The following is a 24,249-nucleotide window of genomic DNA, read 5'->3' as shown; positions in this document are numbered from 1 at the left end:
ATTAGAACTAGATCAGAATTTAATATCTGCACTAAGGAGGAGGGCAAACCACCAGTCTCTAGCTCCAACACAATGCAGAACGGATGTAAAACTTAATGCTTAGCTTAGGCACACTTTCTGGCAAACACATAAAGGTGAGAAGTCGTACCACTAGTATTGGCGGCCTGAACAACTTCCATGTATGATGAAGGATCATCTGCTTTGATATAAGAATCAATGGCTTCTTTCACCATTCCTTTCTGCAACTGAGCTTTTGCGAGCTGACTCCAGACTGCCGGTTCATTGCAGCGTTCAGCAAACTCATATGCCCGATCCAAGTTTCCAATATGTTCGATCAAGACCTAAGCAACCAATTCTTCATCAGTTATAGAACAATGAATCTTACCATTTAGCAATTACATTTAAACAGTTAGGATTTTATTGCTCTTCTATTATCACAGTAATAAATTATGCCCTTTCTCCGAGGACAATGCATACAGTGAACCAAGAGAAGGCGTTACACAGGAAATCAGCTCGGGTAATGTCAAGGTTTACCTGCACTGCTGAGGTATTGACATCAAATTTCCGGAAAATGGCAAATGCTTCTTCAAAGAGCTCATTGCTGATGGCGATGTTGGCAATATCTGGGGCATCATAATTATCCAGGCGGTTAATGTACTCCATAACACGTGTACGGTCAGCCTTGATTGCAGTGAGGATGAGGAGGTTTTGCAGGTTCCTTTAAGAAAGAAAGATTTGAATGCAATATTTGAAAGGCTCATTAGTCATAACGAATAAACACTGTAGCTCTTAAGTATTTCGTCTCAGGAGATAGGGTCACAAGAGGGTATTAGAAGAATGAGAATTAAGATAACATTCTCTTAACATTTGTCTCTTTGTTCCTTTCCCAAACTGACAGGCCATAATTAAAGACTGACTATAAAGAGCCAGGAAACCCCTCTCATAGCATACCTGTGTTCACTGAATACAGAGTTATCAAGGACTATCTTCTCCAGCAGTTCAATGAGTTCATTAGGAAGGTCTGCAGTCATAAAGGCCTTGACAGTTACTGACACTTCCTCGGGGTCCTGAGTTTCAGACAAGGCTGTCTGTACAACCTGCAGAGGATATACAAAGAATAAGTACTGAGAGTTCCGGTGGTTTTGATGATATTATAAGAATAAGCTGGCCTCTCAGTAGAAAATGAAAGGTCGAGAAGAAGGAATCAGATAATTTACCACCCAAAGATCTTTCTACGTAAGTCCACATATATCCGTAATGTGTACTTCCAAATTTTTTTTTTTTGGGGGGGTGGGGGGTGGGGGGGTGGGGATGGGTAGAGGAATCACCCTACTTGTATAATTTCTATCTTTTCCCTGATTAAAAATTATTCCTAATAACCACTCCTCATTATCAATTTAATGGTCACATAAAGTTCAACCATATACATGTGGCATTATATACTCAGTAATTCTTCTGTTTATGGCTATTTGCATGCCTCCCAGATGCAGCAATGAATATTTGCTCTAGGAAGCTTTGTATCAATTTGGGAATTTCCCTTAGAAATGCTTCCTAGAAGAGGAATGAAAAATTAATATTCTTCAATTTACTCTCTCCCATATTCATACTTCTATTATTAATTTAAGAACCATTATTAACAACCTTCAATTTTTAAGGTTTTAAAAAATGTTTTCAATTATTTATAGCTATAAACTCGCATCTTCTTTGCTTACTATTGAGACTTAACATTTATCTACTAGATCATTCACCAGTCTTTATCCTTTGCTGATTTACCCTTGTCTTGAATGTTTCCAATCAATTTGGTTACTTCTCAGGTATCTGTAACAGTAATTCTTACTGATTTTATTAAATGTTTAATTTACTGTTATCCTTTTAGCTATGATGAGTTGAGGGAGTCTTATGTAATGAAATTCTCTCCTTGGGGATGTATTTTCTTGGAGAAGATATACTTCATTTTCGTTAACATTTATATATATATATATATATATATTTTAGTATAATCTTTATTTTCTTCTATTTTTTACTGCCATCTCTCACAGTTAAATATGATCCATTTGAGTATATTTGGTATATGATGAGGGAAAAGGTTTTATTTATAGTTAAAAAGATGAATGCATTTGCAAATTTTACCTGATCAATGAGGGGTCTCCTGTAAGGATTGCTTTCCAGCAGCACACTACCCCACAATTCTGGGTCCTTCCGCCGTACCAGATAGCGAGACAGACTTTTGAAGAGGGAATTCTCATTGCAGACCTAAATGAGAAATTAAAGATTAATTTCAAGGTAAACAATAAAAGCTTTCTACAGACTGACTGTAATTTTAAAAGGTTATATCCTATCATTATACCCTATTTAGTGTTTCATACCAAAAAAAAAAAAAATCCATTACTTCTACATGTAATCTTTAGTAACTTACAACCATATTTTTCTTATTAAAATTCAAACAACAGAAAAAAGTTATTAATTTTTGAAGGCTTTTAAAAAGCACCCTGATGGTGGATCTGTATTTGGACTTTTATATTTTACTCTACTGGCCTGTGTATTCATGCACCAGGATGCAATTTTTAATTACAGAGGTTTTATAATGTGCTTTAACATCTGGTAAGGCTAGTCCACCTTCAGAGCTTTCTTTCAGTGTTCATTTTCCCATGTGTATATGCATACATATGTTCATACGTATATGAATTTGTATGTTCACAGATGCATTCTTTCCCAACTCAAAGATCCTAGAAGGAAATACACCCTAGAATCTAGATCTGGGTTTCTAATGGCACTCCCCACTGAACAAAATCAAAGTCATTCAAAAAAATGGATGATCCATGGCAGGGGAGGGTATAAAATGAGCTTGTATAACTTGCTGGACCAGGAAACAAGATGTGCTCAAGAGCAATGAGATCATGACACAAAGCCATGAGAGGCAGGCTCATGGGATTTCTATCAGCCAAAATGGGGATAATTTGAAAATCAAAACCATGCGTCATTAACCCACAGAACTCGTAAGTCCATGAAAATATGCAAGCTGACTGATAAATGCGGAGAAAGTGATGAAGCTGGAAAATTGTCATTTTGCAACCAACACATTAAGAATAGCTTAGTAAGAATTAACAGTCAAAATTGGGGGTGGGGACACACACAAATAGGATACTCACATGGTCTTAACTGTCTCCTCACAGACTAATTAACACCTGCAAGGGGAACACACACACACACACACACACACACACACAGTAGGATACTCACAGACTAATTAACACCTGCAAGGGGAACACACACACACACACACACACAAACATACACACACACACACACACAGTAGGATACTCACAGACTAATTAACACCTGCAAGGGGAACACACACACACACACACACAAACATACACAAACATACACACACACACACAATAGGATACTCACAGACTAATTAACACCTGCAAGGGGAACACACACACACACACACACACACACACACACACACACAGTAGGATACTCGCATGGTCTTAATACCTGCAAGGGGAAACACATCTATAAGGGGAAATTTATTTCTATAATGGAGAAGCTGACAACTTGATAAAAAGTGACCCTCAAATTGAAGGACTAAGGACATCAGGTGCTTTTGCATGTTACAGAATAAGAAAAACATCACTTAAGTAATGCATTTTGGATGGAAACATACAATCTAAATCTAATCAGGAGGAACAATAAGAGAAATTCAAAGCGAGGAACATTCTATTTTTTCAAGAGATTTTTCACTAATAAGAAATATGCAGAATAGGTGAATCCAGAGAGACAGAAGGCAGTTTGGAGGTTGTCAGGGGCTGGAAGGAGGCGGGGAATGTGAACAATTGCTTAGTGAGTACTGGATTTCCTCGTGTGGTGATGAAAACTTGGAACAAGAACTCTGAACAAGAGAGATATAGTGATGACACAACACTGTAAATGTACTGCCACTGAATTATTCACTTTCAAATGGCTAATGTTATGTGAATTTTACCTTCAATAAAAAAAGAGAAAAAGACTATTTTTACAATTATGTCTGTCAATAAAAGACAAAGAAAGGCTGAAGAATTGTTTCAGGTTAAAAGAGACATGAAAGATATGACACGTACAAGCAGTATGTAATCCTAGACTAAAGGGAAAATTTTCTTTTAAAAGACATTCTCAGGTCAATTGACAAAATCAGAATGAAACAGGTTTTTAACAGTATTCTACTGGTGTCAGATTGACTGAGGTTGCTATCCATAATGTGCTCATGAAAGAGAATACCCTTATTCCTAGGAAATACACACTGAAGGCTTATAAGGCCATGAGGTATGCAACTTATTCTCATAAGGTTAAAAGTTCAGATGTGCCTATACATATACACGTATATGTAAAAAATATATACATGTGTGTGTACATATGAGTGTATGAGAACATGTGTGATAAAACCGGGGGCATAAATGTCAATGGGTAAATATAAATGTAATCAACTACTTTGGCCAGTTTAACTTCATAATTATCAGCAAAGTTTTTTTAAAAAAAGCATGCATCTTCCAAAAATGCTCCATATTACCTAAAACCACTCTGAAACTCTCAAAATTCACTAGTGTAACATTATATAACAGGTTTTAAAAATGCTGTCTTCTCTATATGTCAGCCGGCAGTACTCACATTGATAAGCTCCAGATCACACTGGCCACGCTCGTAAGCAACACAGGCCAGATGCGGATCTCTCTTCTCACAATACTTTCCAACAACACGACTGTCATAGTAAGGATTTTCCCGAAGAAATCGCTCTGGATTGTTATTACTGTCTATGTAGATTTTGGCTAATGCATTATGAGTAGCAGGCTCTTCACAGCCCTCATGAATTCTGGCCTCCAGCCAAGGCAGAAGCAGTTTCAATCTAGTAAGAAAATAAAACAGGAAAAGAAACACACAAAAAACCCACATATACACATACTATATTATAAATAGCACACTCTTGACATGCTATGTAAGTACTTTATGGTCTATAAAGTGCTTTCCCATATCCTATTTTGAATTCTCAACACTTCTATCAGAAACTGAGAAATTAAGACTCAGAGATGGTTAAAGGATTTGTCCAATGTCACATAGAAGATATATAAGACTGTCTTTCATACTCTCCTGGACCTATCTGCTACATTATCTAGATAGGACAGAGAGAGAAGAGACTACAGATTCACAGATTATTCTTTTTCATATGGGGCAAATGGCTGGACTTCTGAGTAATGTTGTTTAGGAGTAGGACAGAGATGTGGTATGAGAAAACAAGCCAGATTATCTGAGGTTCCTTTTAATTTTACCACAATTAACATGCGACATTTCATACAGCAAAAAGAAGCAGTACCGTAAACACATACTGGGAACAAAATCTGGTAACTTTAGAAGCTCTAGGTTTAAAATTCTAGCAGTCATAAAATCATAAGTTATAGCTTATTTCCCAATGGTTCAGATGACCAACACTCTTACCGTGGTTTAAATAACACGTTAAATAGTTACAAGAAATCCACGGAAAGAGGCACCTGGTAGGCTATAGTCCATGGTGTCACATAAGAGTTGGATATGACTTAGCAACTATACAACAATAATCACTTTAAATCAGTCTCAAGCTTTAAAAAAATAAAAATCAGTATATATTCTACATCTCCATTGTCCTTAAGTGCAGAATTTTTCAAACATTTTCTGAAACATTTAGCTTGAAACATTTAGATATAAATTCTGTGATTACCATTAGTAGAACACTTGTACCAACTCAGGTTAAAATTAAACCCTATTCTTGAGATGGTTTCACTGCTAGAGGAACTTCCTACTTAACCTCATTACTTCTCACTAACCTCATTTACTACATCAGCACTTTGTGAACACACAATGTCCTGGCTAAAAAAAGACTTCATGATATAAGTATTAGAAGCACTCATAGTATGTTCTCTTCTACTGGAAATTCCTAACTTATATTATATCAAGGTTCAACTTAAAAACAAGTTTAACTCAGGGAATACACAGGGAATGCTTTTCTCTTGTCATACTTGATAATTTACCAGACAGGAATTAGTTCCTAGGTATCATACCTAAAAGGAGGCTTTTTAGATAGTTTACATTAAAAACACACAGCTATGTGGTTTGACTTAACATAATTATAAACATGCAAAAAGAAGGTGAATGCTCATTACTAGAGAAATGCATATCAAAACCATAGTGAGACATCCTCTCACATTGGTCAGAATGACTGCCATCAATAAGTCTACAACAATTAATGCTGGAGAGGGTGTGGAGAAAAGGGAATGCTCTTACACTGTTGGTAGGAATGCAAACTGGTACAGCCACTATGCAGAACAGTGTGGAGATTCCTTAAAAAACTGGAAACAGAACTGCCATATGACCCAGCCATCCCACTGCTGGGCATACACATCAAGGAAACCAGATTTGAAAGAGACACATGTACTCCAATATTCATTGCAGCACTGTTTACCATAGCTAGGACATGGAAGCAACCTAGATGTCCATGGGCAGACAAACGGATAAGGAAGTTGTGGTACATATGTACAATGGAATATTACTCAGCTCTAAAAAAGAATTCATTTGAGTCAGTTCAAAGGAGGTAGATGAAACTGGAGCCTATCATACAGAGTGAAGTAAGTCAGAAAGAGAAATACCAATACAGTATATTAACTCATATATATGGAATTTAGAAAGACGGTAAAGATGCTATATGCAAGGCAGCAAAAGAGACACAAGATGTAAAGAACAGACTTTTGGACTATGTGGGAGAAGGCGAGGGTGGGATGATTTGAGAGAACAGCACTGAAGCATGTACATTACCGTATGTAAAATAGGTGACCAGGGCAAGTTCAATGCATGAAGCAGGGCACTCAAAGCTGGTGCTCTGGGACAAGCCAGAGGGATGCGGTGGGGAGGGAACTGGGAGCGGGGTTCAGGAAGGGGAGACACATGTGCACCCATGGGTGATTCATGTCGACGTATGGCAAAAACCACCACAATATTATAAAGAAATTATCCTCCAATTAAAATTAATCAAAAAAAGGTGAATGACTAGATTAACAGATATTCTACATGACAGCCGTATACAGCAAGTTACAGCTAGCTTATCACTTCTCAATTAGGTATCTCTAGGGAATTAAGATCCATGCGTACTGAGTAGTTTTAGGCAACTGACAGCTTACACTTCTATTTAATACCATGCTAGGAGAGACTAATAATTTATCCTACTTGTCAAGATTAAAACAGTACTACACCTGTTTCTTTTTTCAACCTCAGCAACAAGCTCATCAGTAGAGAATTGACCTCTTACAACAAGAATCAAGTTTTTAATGACATCTTCAGAGCAATCAACATCAAGTAATCCCCCAATAACCACAGGCAGTCGACTTGGATTCACCTACGGTTTAAAAAAAAGGAAGAATGTCATTATGTTACTAAGAAACAAAACTGAAAAGAGTTCTTAAAAAAAAAAAAAAAAAAAAGGCAAAAAGCAAGAAAAACACATTATCCTCTTCAACCTGTTTTAAAAGTCAGTAATAAACGGATTCTAAATTTGAAACTAGACAAAGGAATTTAGTAGGAAGTCTGCCTTGGTTACTCCTAAGGAGAAATAAGTCCAAAGAAGCGAAAGGAACAGAATGACTGGAAATATTATCTGGTAACAAGGCCTCCATCATAGCAAACTGCCCTTCTATTTCTGGAGTTAGAATGCAAAGTTTCTAATACCTTTATTCAAGATGGTTTTAATACTGTGCTTTGGAGGCTATGGCCTCTACATGGATACCTCAGGGACTATCAGATAAGTAAGGCATAGGCCACTCAACTTTTCAACTACTGCAGTTCTGTTCTGTTTTACATACTTGGAATGCATGTAAAATTTTAATCCAAGAAAGGATTCTGCTGGGAAAAAAAAAACGGAAAGCCACTGTAGCACACCACTCTTATTGCGCACAGGGTTTCAAAAGGATGAAGATGTCCAGTGTGAGAAGTAAAATTTGTAAGATTATATTTTCAAGTTATCTAAGTTTTACTTACCTTCTGTACATATATTTCTATATACTTCTGAAGATTATTTCTATATAAATAGAGCACCAAATCATGGACAAAGTCAAATCGGTCGCACACAATGATAAGTGGTAACTGATCTGTTAGCTTCGCTTCCTGGAGGGAAAAAAAAGAAACCTTAATTTTCTTCTTCTGTGAGGTTATCGGTGTAAAATGAGAATCGGTTCCACACTTGTGGGAAAGGTTCACATAAACTTGGTTCTTCTTTTAAAGAAAGAAATGTCCCAATAGTTGGAGAGCGTCCAACTCAGTTTCCATGAATTTTTATGAAGTAATATCCAGAGTCATAGCAAAATACCAGGTCCTTCCCACATATACCCTTTACAACAAAAGAGTAACAAGATTTATAAGTCTCCAGCGGCACTCAAGATATAAAATCATCACACCGGGACTTTCATTAATAGCAACAACTGAATTTGTAGTTGCTTTATGAGCTAGACTCACATTGTCAAAATTAGGCATATATGGCTCACATTTGTTTCAAACTGATGACTTTCTAGAACACCCCTCCCCATTCAAATCTATATGGCCAGCTTCTAATACTGTTATAAAAATCCTACAAGGAGCAGAATGATAGTGACCGCCATGAATTTAAATACACCACATGTTGCTATTAAAAACAAAAAAGGTTTACAAAATAAAAAGCATTTAAATCATCTTTAAATTGCGAACTGCTTTTACCATTACAAATACCAAGCTATAATCCTACTTACAGACTGACACAGATGTTACAGACAGGTAGGTAACACCTGTACTGGGCATTTACCTGATACATGTCCTGTTACATTCCATAGACATAAGGTACAGCACAAAAAACAACAGTTTCCATCAGGAATTCATTTACACACAGTGAAACATTTCTCAATAAATGATTCCTCTATGACAGTCTACTAAAGGAGAACTAAGCAGGACAGGACTTTCCTCAATGACAGCCACTAAGAACATTATTTGCAAGGTAAGAATAAAATTCCTAAGTCTAGCATGTATAAGCCACCCAATTATAAATAATTTGAAGATTGGTCTATGAAGTGTTCAGGAACACTAAACCTTGGAGTTGTAAGAAATCCTGTAAAATAGTAATAAAAAAATCAAAATGGCTGTAATCTGAAGTGGAAGTACAGCTGCAGATTTTTTACACCAAGGAAAGTCCTTTAGCACCATTGGAAACTCTGTACTAACAGCGGCTACAATCATTTCTAAAAAGTGTTTGATCTACCTATGCAGAAGATTTTTTAATAGGGCAGGTTTCTCCTACAAAACAAACATCAACACACTTAATCTTTATCTTGTTTACTACATATATAAACCACTTAGGGATAAAACATACTTGGCAAGTAATCCAAGATTACTTAGGTATTCTAGTCTCATGCATGAGTGTTTAAGATTTCTACTGTGAAAGATAACTTATTTGTATTGGCAAAGAAAATTTAAATTTGAAAAAAGTAGAAAAATTGGGATACATTCTCAATTGCCTAAATTTGCATATGATTTCATACATAAAATAATTATGCTATTAACATTTTAAAATTTTACTTAAAGGTTACTCCTTAGATACTATGATTAGAGACATTAGGATCAAAACGGCAACTATATAAACAAATTCAGGTTTTCTTAAATACAAAGTTTGGAGATATATCAGGGGACAAAGTAAGCATTCCCCAAAGAGACTTACATTCTGGTGGGAAGAGACAATGTTAAGTGTTATAAAGAAAAAGAGAACAAGATAAGAGGGTAGTGAGGATAGACAGGTTTTATTTTAGATAGGAGGAGGGTAATCTGAGACATCCTTCCTTGTGACATTTGGTTAGAAATCTCTAAGAAGGTACAGAAGCAGGTCAGGAAGGTCTGTGAGGAAAATGGGAAAGGGCAAGCAAAGGCTCTGGGACAGGAGAGGTTTTGGGGAGTTACAGGAATAACAAGCAGGCCAGTGAGGTTGAAACAAAACCAGGAAAAAAAAAAGACGGAAAATAAGATCAAAAGTAGCAAGAGGCATGGGTCTGAAGAACAGTTTTATGTTTTCTATGCAAGATTAGAGTTCCACAAGTTTAGGGCACGAGTCAACGCTAATGACAGAACTTCATCCTGCTTACAGGCTACTTTAACGCAGAGTTCTTATTCTATCACTCTTTGCTCTCCTCGTGCCTAGTATATAACTGGCCCTTGTCTAATATTCAAGATTAGATTCAGAGAAGTGTTTTTATTATCACAGTTTACATACACCACCAATTATAATACAACTAGTACCTCCAAAATGAAGTTGAATACCAGTGATGATAAGATGTAGCATGTAGCTACAAACGGCAGATCAGGAAGGAAAGTGAGTAAATGGTCCAGTATGTTCATTCTCATTGGGCTGAATAGCCAACAGTGGCATCTTAGCACTGAGCTCCCATCTCCAATTATTAAATAAGAGATTAGGTTTTTCCTCTAACTTGGGCGGGAATTAAAATTCCTTCAAGTTAGGAATAACTTAAAATCAGAAAAACAAAACTTGCCTGCTAGCAAGGTTGATAATAGCTTATTTTCAAGGCCACCAACACAGCTTATTAAGCACGGTTTTATCACTTGAACACCTATGGCATCAGGTTCCTCACAAACACAGCTTGTGGCTGGGGAAACCGAGGCTGCAACACGTTAATTTGCCTGAGGTAAGAGCTAGGCATTTACTGAAGGAATAAACAGCTCATTATAGAAAGAAAAGGAATTTGAACCAGGTCTGACTGGTTCAAAAGCCCGTAATTCACACCCACTCTCCTCTATTAGATTTGCACACAATTCACAAGCATGGAGGGGGGATTCCTCATCTAATTAGATCTCGAGGGGTAAGCAAGGTAAGACAGCCACATCCTAGTTTCAAGAGTTTTTTTTGAACGTTAAGATCATAATTAGGTGAAAATAGTTAACTTAGTCCTGCTTTACATATATATGATAACTCAAATATTACAACTCAATGCTAAAGAAATTACAATTGAAGCATAAAAGCTGAGAGCTTAAGAAAAACAAAATCACTAAGATCTGGTAGCGTTTTTCCAAAAAGGATACAGTATTGATACTCAACGGAGGAACTGACTTGTACTATAGGTACACTAGGTCAAGCACGGAGTATCAAATCTTTCTCATTTGGATGTTTTTTTCGGACCCCAGAAGTCTTGGGTTCACACATATCATTCTAGCCAGGATCTTCAGAATATTCACGATGGCCCAGACATTATACTTTTGGGGGAATGTTTATCTTTTAATCTAAAATATAAGGCAACTTCAGCATTTTACATCATTACACTAAAACTCCTAAGGGTTTAAGCTCTTTAATCTACATTATCTAAAAATGATCACTGTAGGAGTAAGAAAAGGCTATTTTTTCCTACTAACTTACACAATGAATATTTTGGTTTTAGTTTCAATCTAAAATTCTTCCAAAAGAAAAAATACTTAAGAACTTCATATACAATCTTTGAAATCATTTAATATATTTTTAATATAAGTGTAAAGTTGATGTTTTTGAACTGCGGTGTTGGAGAAGGCTCTTGAGAGTCCCTTGGACTGAAAGGAGGTCAAACCAGTCCATCCTGAAGGAAATCAGTCCTGAATATTTATCGGAAGGACTGATGCTGAAGCTGAAGTTCCAATACTTTGGCCACCTGATGCGAAGAGCTGACTCACTGGAAAAGACCCTGATGCTAGGAAAGACTGAAGGCAGGAGAAGGAACAACAGGATGAGATGGTTGGATGGCATCACCAACTCGATGGACATGAGTTTGAGCAAGCTCTGGGAGTTGGTAATGCACAGGGAAGGTGTGCTGCAGTCCACAGAGTCGCAAAGAGTCAGACATGACTGAGCAACTGAACTGAACTAAAAGTGTATAAATACATATTGGGGGGATCTGAATGTTCTGTAATTTCCTAATTTTTATAAATGACTGCCAACGTTAAAGTCTTATTTTCCCCACAAAGTAATTAGTAAGTATGACAAAGCTAAACATTAAATAAAATAAACTGCCCTCAGGTGTGCCTTAAAGACCTACAAATCTTTAAACTATTACTCTTCACTCCAACACAGGCAGTTCTACTTTTCCATAACCAAATTTGTGTGTCACAAAGCTGTAGTTTTTCTGTTTGACTGTGCCTTCAGTTTATAAATTACGCATGATTAATATTTAATTTCTAGAATTGGGCTAACTGATGACAGAGAAAAACCTATTTCCTTTACACAGTGGAATCCTTGGCATACACAGGCCCCTTAAAAGAATACTGAGGGCAAGCTGAACTTAATATTCAAAAAGTGCCTAAATGATATTCTAAAATAACACTGAGTGTCTACAATCACTTAACAAAAATTTTCTTCTAAAATTAAAGTGAAATAAAGGAAATTCCTTAAAGATAGTGATTTTTTTTCTCTTTACTTAAACAGATGGTCATTCTTAAATATTACTTACCAATTTCCTTCCTTATTTCAAAGGAAACCACAGAGTATGAAATTTAGAAGAAATCATTCAGTATACAATTTTGAGATTCTAAGAATTTCACTTTTAGGGGAAAAAAAAATTAAACTATGAGCAAACCCTTGCAGGACTGCTGATCTTCAAGCCAACCAGAAAATGTGCTACTCAAAACCACTTACCTTGAGAAAATTCTTGACTCGCTCAGGATCATAGCAGTTGCTTTCTCTGCAGATTCTTTCTACTTCTTTGATCTGCCCAGTTTTGCAAGCTGCCTGAATATATTTAAAGTGCACATCTGGGTCTTGACTAAAGTTAACAATGGATCCCAGAAAATAAAAAAGACCTTAAAGAAAGAAATAATTGAAATTAAGCACAGGTGTACCTTTGAGAGCAACTGACCTGAAAAAATACTTAAGCAATTAAAAAACATTATGTCAATTATACCAAACTTCTAAAAAACAAGCAAACAAAACACTGTTATACTGCACACTCCACTCCCAAATAAAAACTAGTTGCTCAAAAAACTCAATATTAAATAATCCACTAATCAGTTCAATAAATGGACAGACCAGAAAATTCAATGCTTTCTACTAATGGTAGTTGAGAAATAGGAGACAGCTACTTAATATCAAAACTAATTATCACAACATATTCCAGATGAGAAATTCTGAATGAAGTCCACTACACAGGTGCTTTTATATGCAGTTAATAGAAAACACACAAAAGTAGCTTAAAAAGAATTTAATGCAGTGCTGTCCAATAGGATTTTCTGCAGTGATGCAAATACTCTATTAAGATCAGCACTAACTAACATAGCAGCCACGAACCAGATGTGGCATCTGAGCACCTGAAATGCTAGTGTGACTAAAGAACTAAAGTTTTGATTGCATTCAATTTTAATACTTTTATTTACACAGCTATATGCGGCTGGGGGCTACGTACTGAATGAAGAGTATAAATGTAGCACACAGTTAACATAAGAACTGAAAAAATTAAGAAAATTATGTAGAAATCTCTTATTACTTCTGTCTAGAGTAGTCCAATAAAAAGAGGGAGGAAAAGTTAAGCAGAGACCAGATGTTTAGCTAAGGAATCTAAAAGCCACTGACAGTGATCACATTAGCACTCAGTACAACAGTGGTTCTCAACTGTGGACGAAATGGTTTTCTTCCCATTTTCAGTGGTCACAACTGGTGGAGCAGATGCTTCTGGCATTTACTGAACTGAAGCCAGCAATGCTGCCAAATATCCTACAGGCATACAACAACATACCCTCCAACTCAACAAATCATCCAGCCCAAAATGTCTATAGCACTGAGACTGAGAAAACCTGCTACACGGACAAGTCACAAAATTTCCTCGGCTAGAATCCTTTGCCATTACAAAAGTCAGACAATATAAACATGATCATTATATACCCGATCATTAGTATTTTCATCTTATTCAAATATGACAAAGCTACTACATATATTTGTATGTTAAGATTCTGCCTTTAACTGACCTATAATATATCCATGCAGACAGTCTATTCACCTCATGTCCCTAGAACCTGATACAGATGATGCCTGACTATATTTATTGACAATAAAACTTAAAATATTCCATCAAAATAAGCTTGGAGAAAGAATTTCCAATAGCCTATGACCATTAATAACCTATGATGTATACCCCTCTTGCCTATCTTAAGTCATTTAAAATGATTCAAACTTTTAATTACCTTCAAAACTCTTGAAAGATTCAAAAAGTTCAATCAGAGACTGAGTGGACAGTTGTTCATGATACTTAGAAGCCACCTGTACACAGATCTGTAGATTCTGACGAATATTGGCAGACAGCATGGCCCTGAGGCATTCTAGGGAGTCTTCCACTGATAAGGACCCAAAGTAATTCACTAACCACTAGAGGACAAAATAAATAAGTGAAATAATATTAAATCCAATGGATCATTTGGTTACACAAACACATTTTCAGTATACCAATTAATGGTAACTAATAGGCAAGACACTGAAATACCTCAGGGTTAAGAAGATGCGTGTGAACGACTGCACGCTTTATATCATATAAGTCAGTGAAGTGTTCTAACGCACGCTGCAAGAGGCCAGCCTTTTCACACAGCTGAGCGATATGAGCCCGGTCATAATGTGTGAACATCTGATTGCCTAGAATAGCATCTGCGACCTAGAAAAACATAAAAGGATGAGTTTATCTTACCACTCCACCTGTATCAGTAACTCCATATCCAGATTACACCTTAAGATCCAATACTGGACTGATAAAGGAGAGAAAGTACAAAGAGAATTTTAGCCAAATTTTCTAAAATGATGAATGGGCGTCTCAGTAGCTTCAAATAACTTAATCTAAGCAGCTGTGAATAACAGCTATAGAAAAACCTCAGTAGCTTCAAATAACTTAATCTAAGCAGCTGTGAATAACAGCTATAGAAAAACAGTGACAGAAACATGCTATAAAATGCATGAAAACACGTACCTGAGGTGCATGCATAAGGTTCATCTCAAGCAACCTCGTCTGTAAAGGACCTTCAGATGGGCGATTATTCTTCAGGGCATCAAGCAAGAATGCAGTACACTGCTGAATTAGATTGTATTCCATAAACACATCGACAATCTGCAAAAAAAGATGTAAGGGAAATTGTTTTTAAGATACTTAAAAACTACTTTATGATACAGTTGACAATACAGGTAAGTGAAAGGAAATTAAACATTATCTCTTTCTTCATACATAAAACACTACCAGATCAAATTCCAGATTTAAAGAATATTATTTAGATAACATAACCTCATAATTTAACAGGAAGTTTTATCTTCCACAGTTACTTTAGTTCTAGTAAACACACCCATAAAATATTTCAAGATACTATATAGTAGCAGAATATAAACTGCAAGATTTAAAATTTTGATTGACTGATTGATATACACATGCATGCCACACCACAGGACATGCCAGACTTTAGTTCCCTGACCAGGGACTGAATCTGTACCCCGTGCAGTGGAAGCATGACTCCTAACCACTGGACCACCAGGAAGTCCCTGATGAACTGTTTAAAATACACAAAAGCATAAAAACGAAAGAGTCCTTGATTCCCACTTCATATATGCATTTTCTCTCTCCCTTCACCAAGTGGCAGAGACTAGCCTTTGTGTTTTCTTATACCTATATTTTTTGTATTTTTAATACATATATCACTAAATGAGGTAGGATTTGTTTTGCATGTTTTAAAGCTATACATATAGATGGTATCTTACTGTCCATTCTTCTACAACTTGCTTTTCTTAGGTAACACAGTTGAAATTTATCCATGTAAATAAATAAACACAGCTCTAAGTTCTACAAATAAAAAAGTTAACCTGTTCTCCAGGTTGTTTAAACTCAGATCCGCTCCCCCCACCCCGATTCTCTACATAAATTAACTTCTACAAAATACATTTTAAATTGTTTACCTGAAAAAAAAAAAAAAAAAATTTGTTTACCTGGGTGATATCAGCAAGAGGTTCTTCATCCTGAACTAACATTTGAGCAAACTGCTGCCCCTGATCTGGACTGATACGCATAACATTTCTCAGCAGAAAGATCCAGTCTGGAGTATATCCAACCTAAAAACAGACAAAAATGTAAGCCCTGCTGCAGAGTTCCATTTTTATATTACTTAAAGGCTTTTTCGTAACTATACTCCAATAATGGATTTTAAAAGACAGAAGAAATCACAGAACAAAAACAAACCAAAAGCAATGGGTGCCCCCCCCACCCCCATGGGAAATAAATACTGCTTCTACAATAGAATCTTCTTACTACAGAACTACTGGTGAAAGTACAAATTCAGTTTTAACAGATGCTCAATTTGATCTTGGTTTATATAAGACAACTTGATCTTGGTGATAATATATTTGAACAAACGGCTATAAATTTTTATAATCAGCTTATTCAGTCTCATTGAACATGAAAAAATTTGTTCTAATAGGTTAAACATGCCCTAGCAGTTTAAGTTCTAAATGCCATGCAAGAGTAACTGTCTCCATTTTTGAAAAGTGATTCTGTAAATGAGAACCATACTAGTGCTTTATACTTTCCCAAGTAATCATAAAAATTTAAGGAAATTTACTATTAAAACTGAGAGTGACTATAGGATAATTTCTCTCTTAATGTTTTAATGAATTTATGTTCAGAATTTGTTTCATTGAACTCACTTTTTTAGCATATAAAACAATCTTCTGGACTTGACCTGTTTCTGCAAAGCACTGAATGACTTTATTTGGAACGTTAGCCCTTAAGTACACACTAAGCGCCAATGTAGGGTCCACAGATTTCACAAGGTCTCCCAGTTCTTCAGAACATTCCAGCTGTCCAAAGGGAAAAGAGGCTATTTAGTAATCCATGAGCTATTTTATAAATAGGCAGTTGTTACTACTTCCATTATAAATAATAACTAATATGACAGGCATTTAGTTACCCAGTTGTCCCAAAATGTATTATAAATACGCAGGAGTTATGGTTATAAAGACTACTGATTTTGTATTCAGAGCAAAGTCTCAGTAGAATTCTCCACACATTCTACTTAAGGATAAAAACCCACCAAGACTTCACATGTACAGATTCTACCAACTATCTTGTTAGGCATATAAATATTTAAGAAGCAGAATCTTGCACTTCTCACTATTAAGAATATTCAGGTATCAGTCCCAGATGGTCTCAATTTTACAAGAATAATCCAGCTCCTAATGTAATGCTATCAAATGAAAATCTGATTCAAAAAGCCAGCTGAGGTTACCATAAAGACCACTTTAAAATTAGGGAATGATCTGTAGGACCTAAGCTTCATTATCTTCTTGACTTTGGGGTTTAAAAGTTGTAAAGCAGGACACTAATTTCACAAAGTCAAGCAGATAAATATGTTAGAATTTTAAGGTGGTATACATGGAGACACACTCCTCTGTGCCGTTCAATCTGCCTAAGCTGCTCAATCTGGAAACCGCTTCTCTAAAGGAGCTTTGCTTTACACACTAGAGTTGACTTTCTATTTTATAAGTATGTCAAAAGAATAGCGCTTATCACTGATATTCAATAATGAGACGTTCTATCAGAGTCTATACCCTCTCGACTGAATACACTAATGTAGAGCTGACCAGTGTCCTTTTCACCACAAATGAATCCTACATGACCATTCACCAAAATAGGTAATGATACCCAAAAAGCTCTTACATTGTTATATTGGTCAACTCAGTTACCTTGGCTGTTCTCATCCTCCCTTATCTTAAACAATTAGGACGGACCTCAAGTACTATGTGGCTAGTAACTATTCTTCAGCAGACTCCTGTCCAAGCACCCCAACTCTGAAGTTCTATCCTCCAGTATCCTCTAAGACTGCCAGAAGCTGGGTCAAGAAACAAGGATTTAGCATTGGTAATGCAGAAATACTACCAACATACACTAAAGCTGAAAGGTCTAACATTAAAACTTATTCACAACCCAGAGTGCTATAAAATAGGACCACCTCAGTTCTTGACACTGACGTAAGAAATGACAATTCAACATTGCCACTTTGTGGAGAAAGGCTTTCTATAGTGGTATGAAAGCAATAATATCACTAATAGGTTGTTTAAACTCATTAGTTGTCTTACAAATAGGTGACATTTTTCATAATATACACTAGAAAACATAATACTATTAGATGCTCTATGTGAAAAGAAACTCGTTAACTACTGAGTGAACATAAAATGGATAGAGAAATCCCACAGTAAAGAAAGCTGGTTAACAACAGTTTTCAAATATTCATATTTAAATAACTTCAAGAAACTAATAAGTTAATATTTTTTCATGTAATGCCAGCTAACATTCTCTGTGAAGTGACTCTGGGGATCTGCATCACTGCTAATCAGTCCTGATGTCCTGTTAACCAATTCCACGTTGTATATAACATATTTCCCTTACACACCTAACCGGCTCCACCATTTTGATATTTGGGAAGTTCTAGAAGAAAAGATACAATGTTGTATGGCTGAAAATACTGGGCATCCCAAGTGTGGGATGTGGGAGACAGGAATACATTCTTAGGTCCCCATGAGTTTATACGTGTTGACAAATACGCAAAGCATGCAAAGTGTCTCACACTAAGCTTAACCACCAAGCAAGTAATCCTGGATTCCCTTTTAAAATAAAGATACCTCAACATGCCACAATAATAACCCATTTTCAAAAGAAAACACGCCTATGCATCTCATGCAGTGTCTATTCTTTCACCATTCCTACAAACAATGAATCACGGATGGAGATGTTCTGGTACAGCCTGTGTTTTTAACTTGCTAACGTGGTATTTAATCAAAGTGAAAATATGTTAACGTTAAGTTAATATACCTTATCTTCTTTTAACCATTTCTCCAAAAGCTGTTTCCGCCCCTGCTGAAGTACAGGCCTACACAGTTCTAAGGATTCATATTTGTTTAGCTGGCCCTGGTCCAAAAGGATTCCAAAGTACTGAAGTAGGGGTGAAGTTTGACCTGGCTGAGCTGGAACACTCTGGAACCGACGGATGGTGTCTGGGGTACGAAGAATTCCCTTTAAGAAACAGAAATGTTAAGGACTCCTTTTAAAGATGATTCAATATCACACTAATAACTTCATGGATCTGTTAAGTCAATTTTAAAGGCATAATTCCATCTACTGAAACCAAATCTCAACTTTTCAACATGTTGAATGGTAAAGATTCAGGCAATGTCTGTCAAACTTCTGATTCAATGTTATGAGATTATTCTGAATCAGAAACATACCAACCTAATCATAATGCTAATGTATTATTCCAGGTTCATATTAGGTTAAGTAAAAATTTCATTACCGGTCAGGGAGTAAGGTATTAATTCAGTCCAACATAATACAAAAATGATGAGGATAAATTCAGGTCAAGTTCAGACAACTCTTCGTACCATGAATTGAACAAGATCTGTTTCATCTTTAAGACATAAAATTAGTAGCTATCATAAGATCCAACTAAGTAAACATTATTACATCTATGTAAATCAGAGCCTGTTAGATCTACACATCATTCTAACAATCTGAGTTTTAAAAAGTTAACCAAATCTAGAGCATAGAAAAGTTAACTAACTAAATCTAGAAGAAACTCATTCTACTGGAAAACATATCCTAAAAAAATACTCATTTCTCTGTGGGAAGCTGGTTCCACTCCTAACAGTATTAGAAACAGACCACGCTGGCATCAATCCAAACATGGCAATTTTCATTTTCATAACTACGTACCTTTGGTGCATTAGCGGCCACCTTTGCTGCCTCTGAGTAATTTCCCTGGGCAAAAAGAGCATTAAATTTCCGGGCAAAGAGTTCTTCAGCACCAGCTAAGTTGTTACGTACAGCCATTCTCAGAGCCAAATCAGGATTTTGTAGGACATTGGTGATATAAGGGATTATGTTTTCTTCTTCCACACATACTGAGAGAACCTGCAATTTAAGATCTAATGAACAGCTGCAATGCGTTCACTTGAGCATCAGATACTAAATATGTTTAATGCTGATGACCACTGAGTGACAAAATATAAAACTGTGATGGCTGCTTTCTTGCTGCCACTTTTAAAAAAAAAAAAAAGAGGGCAGAAAACAGAAGACTAAGGGGTGCTGCTAAACCAAATGGGGGTTCCTAAAGAAACCTATATGCAGGTCAGGAAGCAACAGTTAGAACTGGACATGGAACAACAGACTGGTTCCAAATAGGAAAAGGAGTACGTCAAGGCTGTATACTGTCAACCTGCTTATTTGACTTATATGCAGAGTACATCATGAGAAACGCTGGGCCGGAAGAAGCACAAGCTAGAATTAAGATTGCCGGGAGAAATATCAATAACCTCAGATATGCAGATGACATCACCCTTATGGCAGAAAGTGAAGAGGAACTCAAAAGCCTCTTGATGAAAGTGAAAGAGGAGAGTGAAAAAGTTGGCTTAAAGCCCAACATTCAGAAAACGAAGATCATGGCATCTGGTCCCATCACTTCATTGGAAAGAGATGGGGAAACAGTGGAAACAGTGTCAGACTTTATTTTTTGGGGCTCCAAAATCTCTGCAGATGGTGACTGCAGCCATGAAATTAAAAGATGCTTACTCTTTGGAAGGAAAGTTATGACCAACCTAGATAGCATATTCAAAAGCAGAGACATTACTTCTCAACAAAGGTCCATCTAGTCAAGGCTATGGTTTTTCCAGTGGTCATGTATGGATGTGAGAGTTGGACTATAAAGAAAGCTGAGTGCCGAAGAATTGATGTTTTTGAACTGTGGTGTTGGAGAAGACTCTTGAGAGTCCCTTGAACTGCAAGGAGATCCAACCAGTCCATCCTAAAGGAGATCAGTCCTGGGTGTTCATTGGAAGGACTGATGCTGAAGCTGAAACTCCAATACTTTGGCCACCTCATGCGAAGAGTTGACTCATTAGAAAAGACCCTGATGCTGGGAGGGGTTGCGGGCAGGAGGAAAAGGGGATGACAGAGGATGAGATGGCTGGATGGTATCACCGACTTGATGGACATGAGTTTGGGTAGACTCCGGGAGTTGGTGATGGACAGGGAGGCCTGGCATGCTGCAATTCATGGGGTCGCAAAGAGTCGGACACGACTGAGCGACTGAACTAAACTGAACTGAAAATAGAGCTGTCTTGTAATATAAGTAACTCCCGATCTCATACAGTCCAAACTCTAATTGCTTTGCTACCATCCATTCTTAACATGGCATGGGCTCACATGGACGAAGTTTAAGATAGATTCCTCTTAACTCTGATTTTTCAGTAATTTTAATTACATTTACATTCCCAGAGTTCAAATTATATACTCAAGGAGGGAAAGGACCACTAAATCCTCACACACCTTATATATTGCAAGGTATACAGTAGATGCTTAATAAATGTGGCACCAGTAAAGAGCAACTTCTAATTGCTCTTTTTAAAGAACAATTAATTACCTACCCTCAGTTCCCCAAGTAAGTCATTGTCACAGAATGCCGATCTATTTGCTTAAAAGCTGAATTTCTGTCAATTGCCAAAGAGAAAAGGAGTCCTTCATCATGCATCCATTCCTCTCCCCAACACCAGATCTGGGTACACACCCCAGCTTATAAACTACTTCTATTCCCCGTAATGACAGTTCTCATACCATTATTTCTCATACCAGTGTTTCTCAGTCACTATTCCACATAAAGAAAGGAACTTATCTTTGTCTTTAATTGTATATTTCGCACCAGGGCAGTGTTGAACACAAAGTAAATGCTTAATATTTGCCAAGTAAGTGAGAACTCAATAACCAAACAAGTAATATATATTTGCCTGTTCTATTATTCCCTTTGAGGAAAATGAAATTTTAACCTCCAAGTGTTTCCTTTCTACAGATCTGACCTCCATCTTCCAAAGCTTAGGTCATTCTCTATCTGCAATGTGACACTAATACCCCATGTTAAGAGGTCTTTTTTTAAAAGAAAGAATTCTTTCTTTATAGTTATTTACATTTTCATCTTTAATACTACTTCTTAGGAAAAATAAGGAAGATGAACAAACCCACTTCCAACTGTACTTTCTGTAGCCTTCCCCAAATACCAAATCCATAGTTTCATCTTTATCCCATTTTTAGATTGTATTAGCAGAGTTCTAGAAACCAGTATTTAAGACATACAGGGGGAAAAGATGGTTCTTGTATCTTCTAAAGTATTCAGTTCTACCAAGTTCAGACTGTCATCTTGATCACTTTTAATTTTGCAACCAACAGAAACCATACTCATTCCTTCAGGGCATTGGGTCAGGTCCAGCTATAGTTAGCTCTGATCAAAAGAGTAGAGCCCTGAGCCCTATAGGTTATTGTGAATATTCATCTTATTCAAAGCAGTTGGCAAAGAAAACTTGTGGAGAGAGGGAAGGGAAACAATCAATAATCAAAGTTATGAATATTAATATATAATGGTAAAATTTTCAGGATATTTTAGTTAAAACAATTATCTCTGGCTTAACAACTTTATGATTATAAATTATCAGTAATCTAGTTCACCAAAAGACACATTCATTCCTGATTTTTCCACGAGAGGCACATGCAACTCAATAAATGAATGCTACTGAATTTTTAAAGTGGCTTTTGTGCCAGACACTGACTAGTGCAGAAATACAATTAAAAAAGAAAAGCCCCTTTCCTAAGGAAGAACAGTGACGAAGTAGTTAAACAAGCAACTGTAACTCACTGTGTTAAGTGCCATGGGGAGGGCTCCCTAAAGCAGAAGCACCTAATCAGATGTGGAACTGATGGAAAGGATGGATGAGTAGGGAGAGACTCCCTTTCTCTACAGTATTTCTTTCTTCACATACATACTATGTTCTGAAAATTAATAGAATAAAGGAGAAAAAAAAAAACCTATCTGCTTTCATTTACCATTGAGGAAAAACAATAATTTGGAGGAAAACAAACAAAAGGAAAGGTCAATAACATTTAACCATTTTTTTTAGGGAAAAAGATACTTCTAGGCATAATATTTTAAATTACATTAAAACACTAAAATACAGAAAAAAAGATAACTTGGGTTAGGTGGTGTGAGGAGGTTTGTCAAATGTGACAAGTCAGAACAGCAAACTGGGTAACTTTTCAAGTACCCCACTGAACCTACCAGAGCTACTGTAACATATCACCTTCCCACATTAAACATTCAGTAATAATTAAAGAGGTGAGAAAAAAGACAAAGGAAGAATTTTTTTCCTTGTAGTTGATAATGAGTCTTACAGATTACAGGAAGCAAACTCTATAAAAAGTATACAGTCTTAGAATCCCCTGGTGGTCCAGCCCTAGGACTCACCACTACTGGGGCCTGGGTTCAATCTCTGGTTAAGCAACTAAGATCCCACAAGCCCTGGGGTGCAGCCAAAAAAAAAAAGTATACAATCTGTCAGATGTCACCCTATCAATTTCTTTGCATGAAGAGCCACTTCTCTTGATAACAGAGACACAAACACAATCCTTAGGTGGCTATACTATATGCCAAATAGTTCCTTCTCTTTGAGATACAGTTAAAGAGAGATTGCAGAGTACATAGTAGTATATAATATATATATGCATCTGTATTTTTAGATATACATTATTTTCTGACATCCAAAATTACCATTTACTTTTTGGCAAAAGGCTAACCGTAGTAAGTGTTATTTTCTTTTATCACCTAATTTGATTTTCAAGGTGTCCTTACCTGTCCCTTTCTGTTTACTCCAATTATTCCAGCCGTGGCTTCATGAGGTGCAGTGACAAAGATCGTTTCTCCACTGATTCTATTCATGTAGATGCAGGTACCAGTCTCAAGGTCATAGAGGTGGATGTAACCATACTTCGTAATCAAGAATACTACATCATGCTTTTCACTGATCTGTATAAAGAAAATAAGTACTTCAGTAATAATGAACAATCAGAAAGTTTAGTCCCATTCCATTTCAGAGATGGTAAAATTCTAGGATTTTGACAAGAGGCTTTTATGAAAAATTAAAAACTAGTATTTATGGTTTCTTCATTTTTACTGCAGATTCAAATATGCAATGTCCCAAGCTCCTACATAAAACACAAGAATATTAATAAACTGTATAAGATAAAAGAGAAAACATAATTTTGAAGAACCTGGGATAACCCAATTTATGTATTACATAAAGAAGTATTACTTTACAAAGTTTCGCTATTTCTGAGTAAAGGCACCACTTAAAATTATACTGTCAGTAGTACTTTT

General features: G+C 36.4%; 1 protein-coding gene across 3 annotated transcripts in view; it reads right to left on the bottom strand.

Annotated features, from left to right (window-relative positions):
• Positions 1–24,249, bottom strand: part of CLTC (clathrin heavy chain) — a 71,298-nt gene that overhangs the window by 17,568 nt on the left and 29,481 nt on the right. For all 3 annotated transcript variants that reach the window (XM_061390188.1, XM_061390186.1, XM_061390187.1), the window contains exons 6-21: positions 23,725–23,898; positions 19,770–19,967; positions 18,873–19,073; positions 16,709–16,861; positions 15,995–16,117; positions 14,994–15,131; positions 14,520–14,684; positions 14,224–14,404; positions 12,686–12,849; positions 8,038–8,163; positions 7,257–7,399; positions 4,651–4,885; positions 2,131–2,253; positions 952–1,097; positions 535–718; positions 149–341 (exon numbers count right to left, since the gene is read on the bottom strand). In XM_061390188.1, the coding sequence (XP_061246172.1) occupies positions 149–341; positions 535–718; positions 952–1,097; positions 2,131–2,253; positions 4,651–4,885; positions 7,257–7,399; positions 8,038–8,163; positions 12,686–12,849; positions 14,224–14,404; positions 14,520–14,684; positions 14,994–15,131; positions 15,995–16,117; positions 16,709–16,861; positions 18,873–19,073; positions 19,770–19,967; positions 23,725–23,898 (2,647 nt within the window). The remainder of the gene's footprint in view (positions 1–148; positions 342–534; positions 719–951; positions 1,098–2,130; positions 2,254–4,650; positions 4,886–7,256; positions 7,400–8,037; positions 8,164–12,685; positions 12,850–14,223; positions 14,405–14,519; positions 14,685–14,993; positions 15,132–15,994; positions 16,118–16,708; positions 16,862–18,872; positions 19,074–19,769; positions 19,968–23,724; positions 23,899–24,249) is intronic.

The sequence above is a fragment of the Bos javanicus genome, chromosome 19, assembly GCF_032452875.1.
Source record: "Bos javanicus breed banteng chromosome 19, ARS-OSU_banteng_1.0, whole genome shotgun sequence".
Classification (NCBI taxonomy): domain Eukaryota; kingdom Metazoa; phylum Chordata; class Mammalia; order Artiodactyla; family Bovidae; genus Bos; species Bos javanicus.
This window is presented reverse-complemented; position numbering and strand designations above follow the sequence as displayed.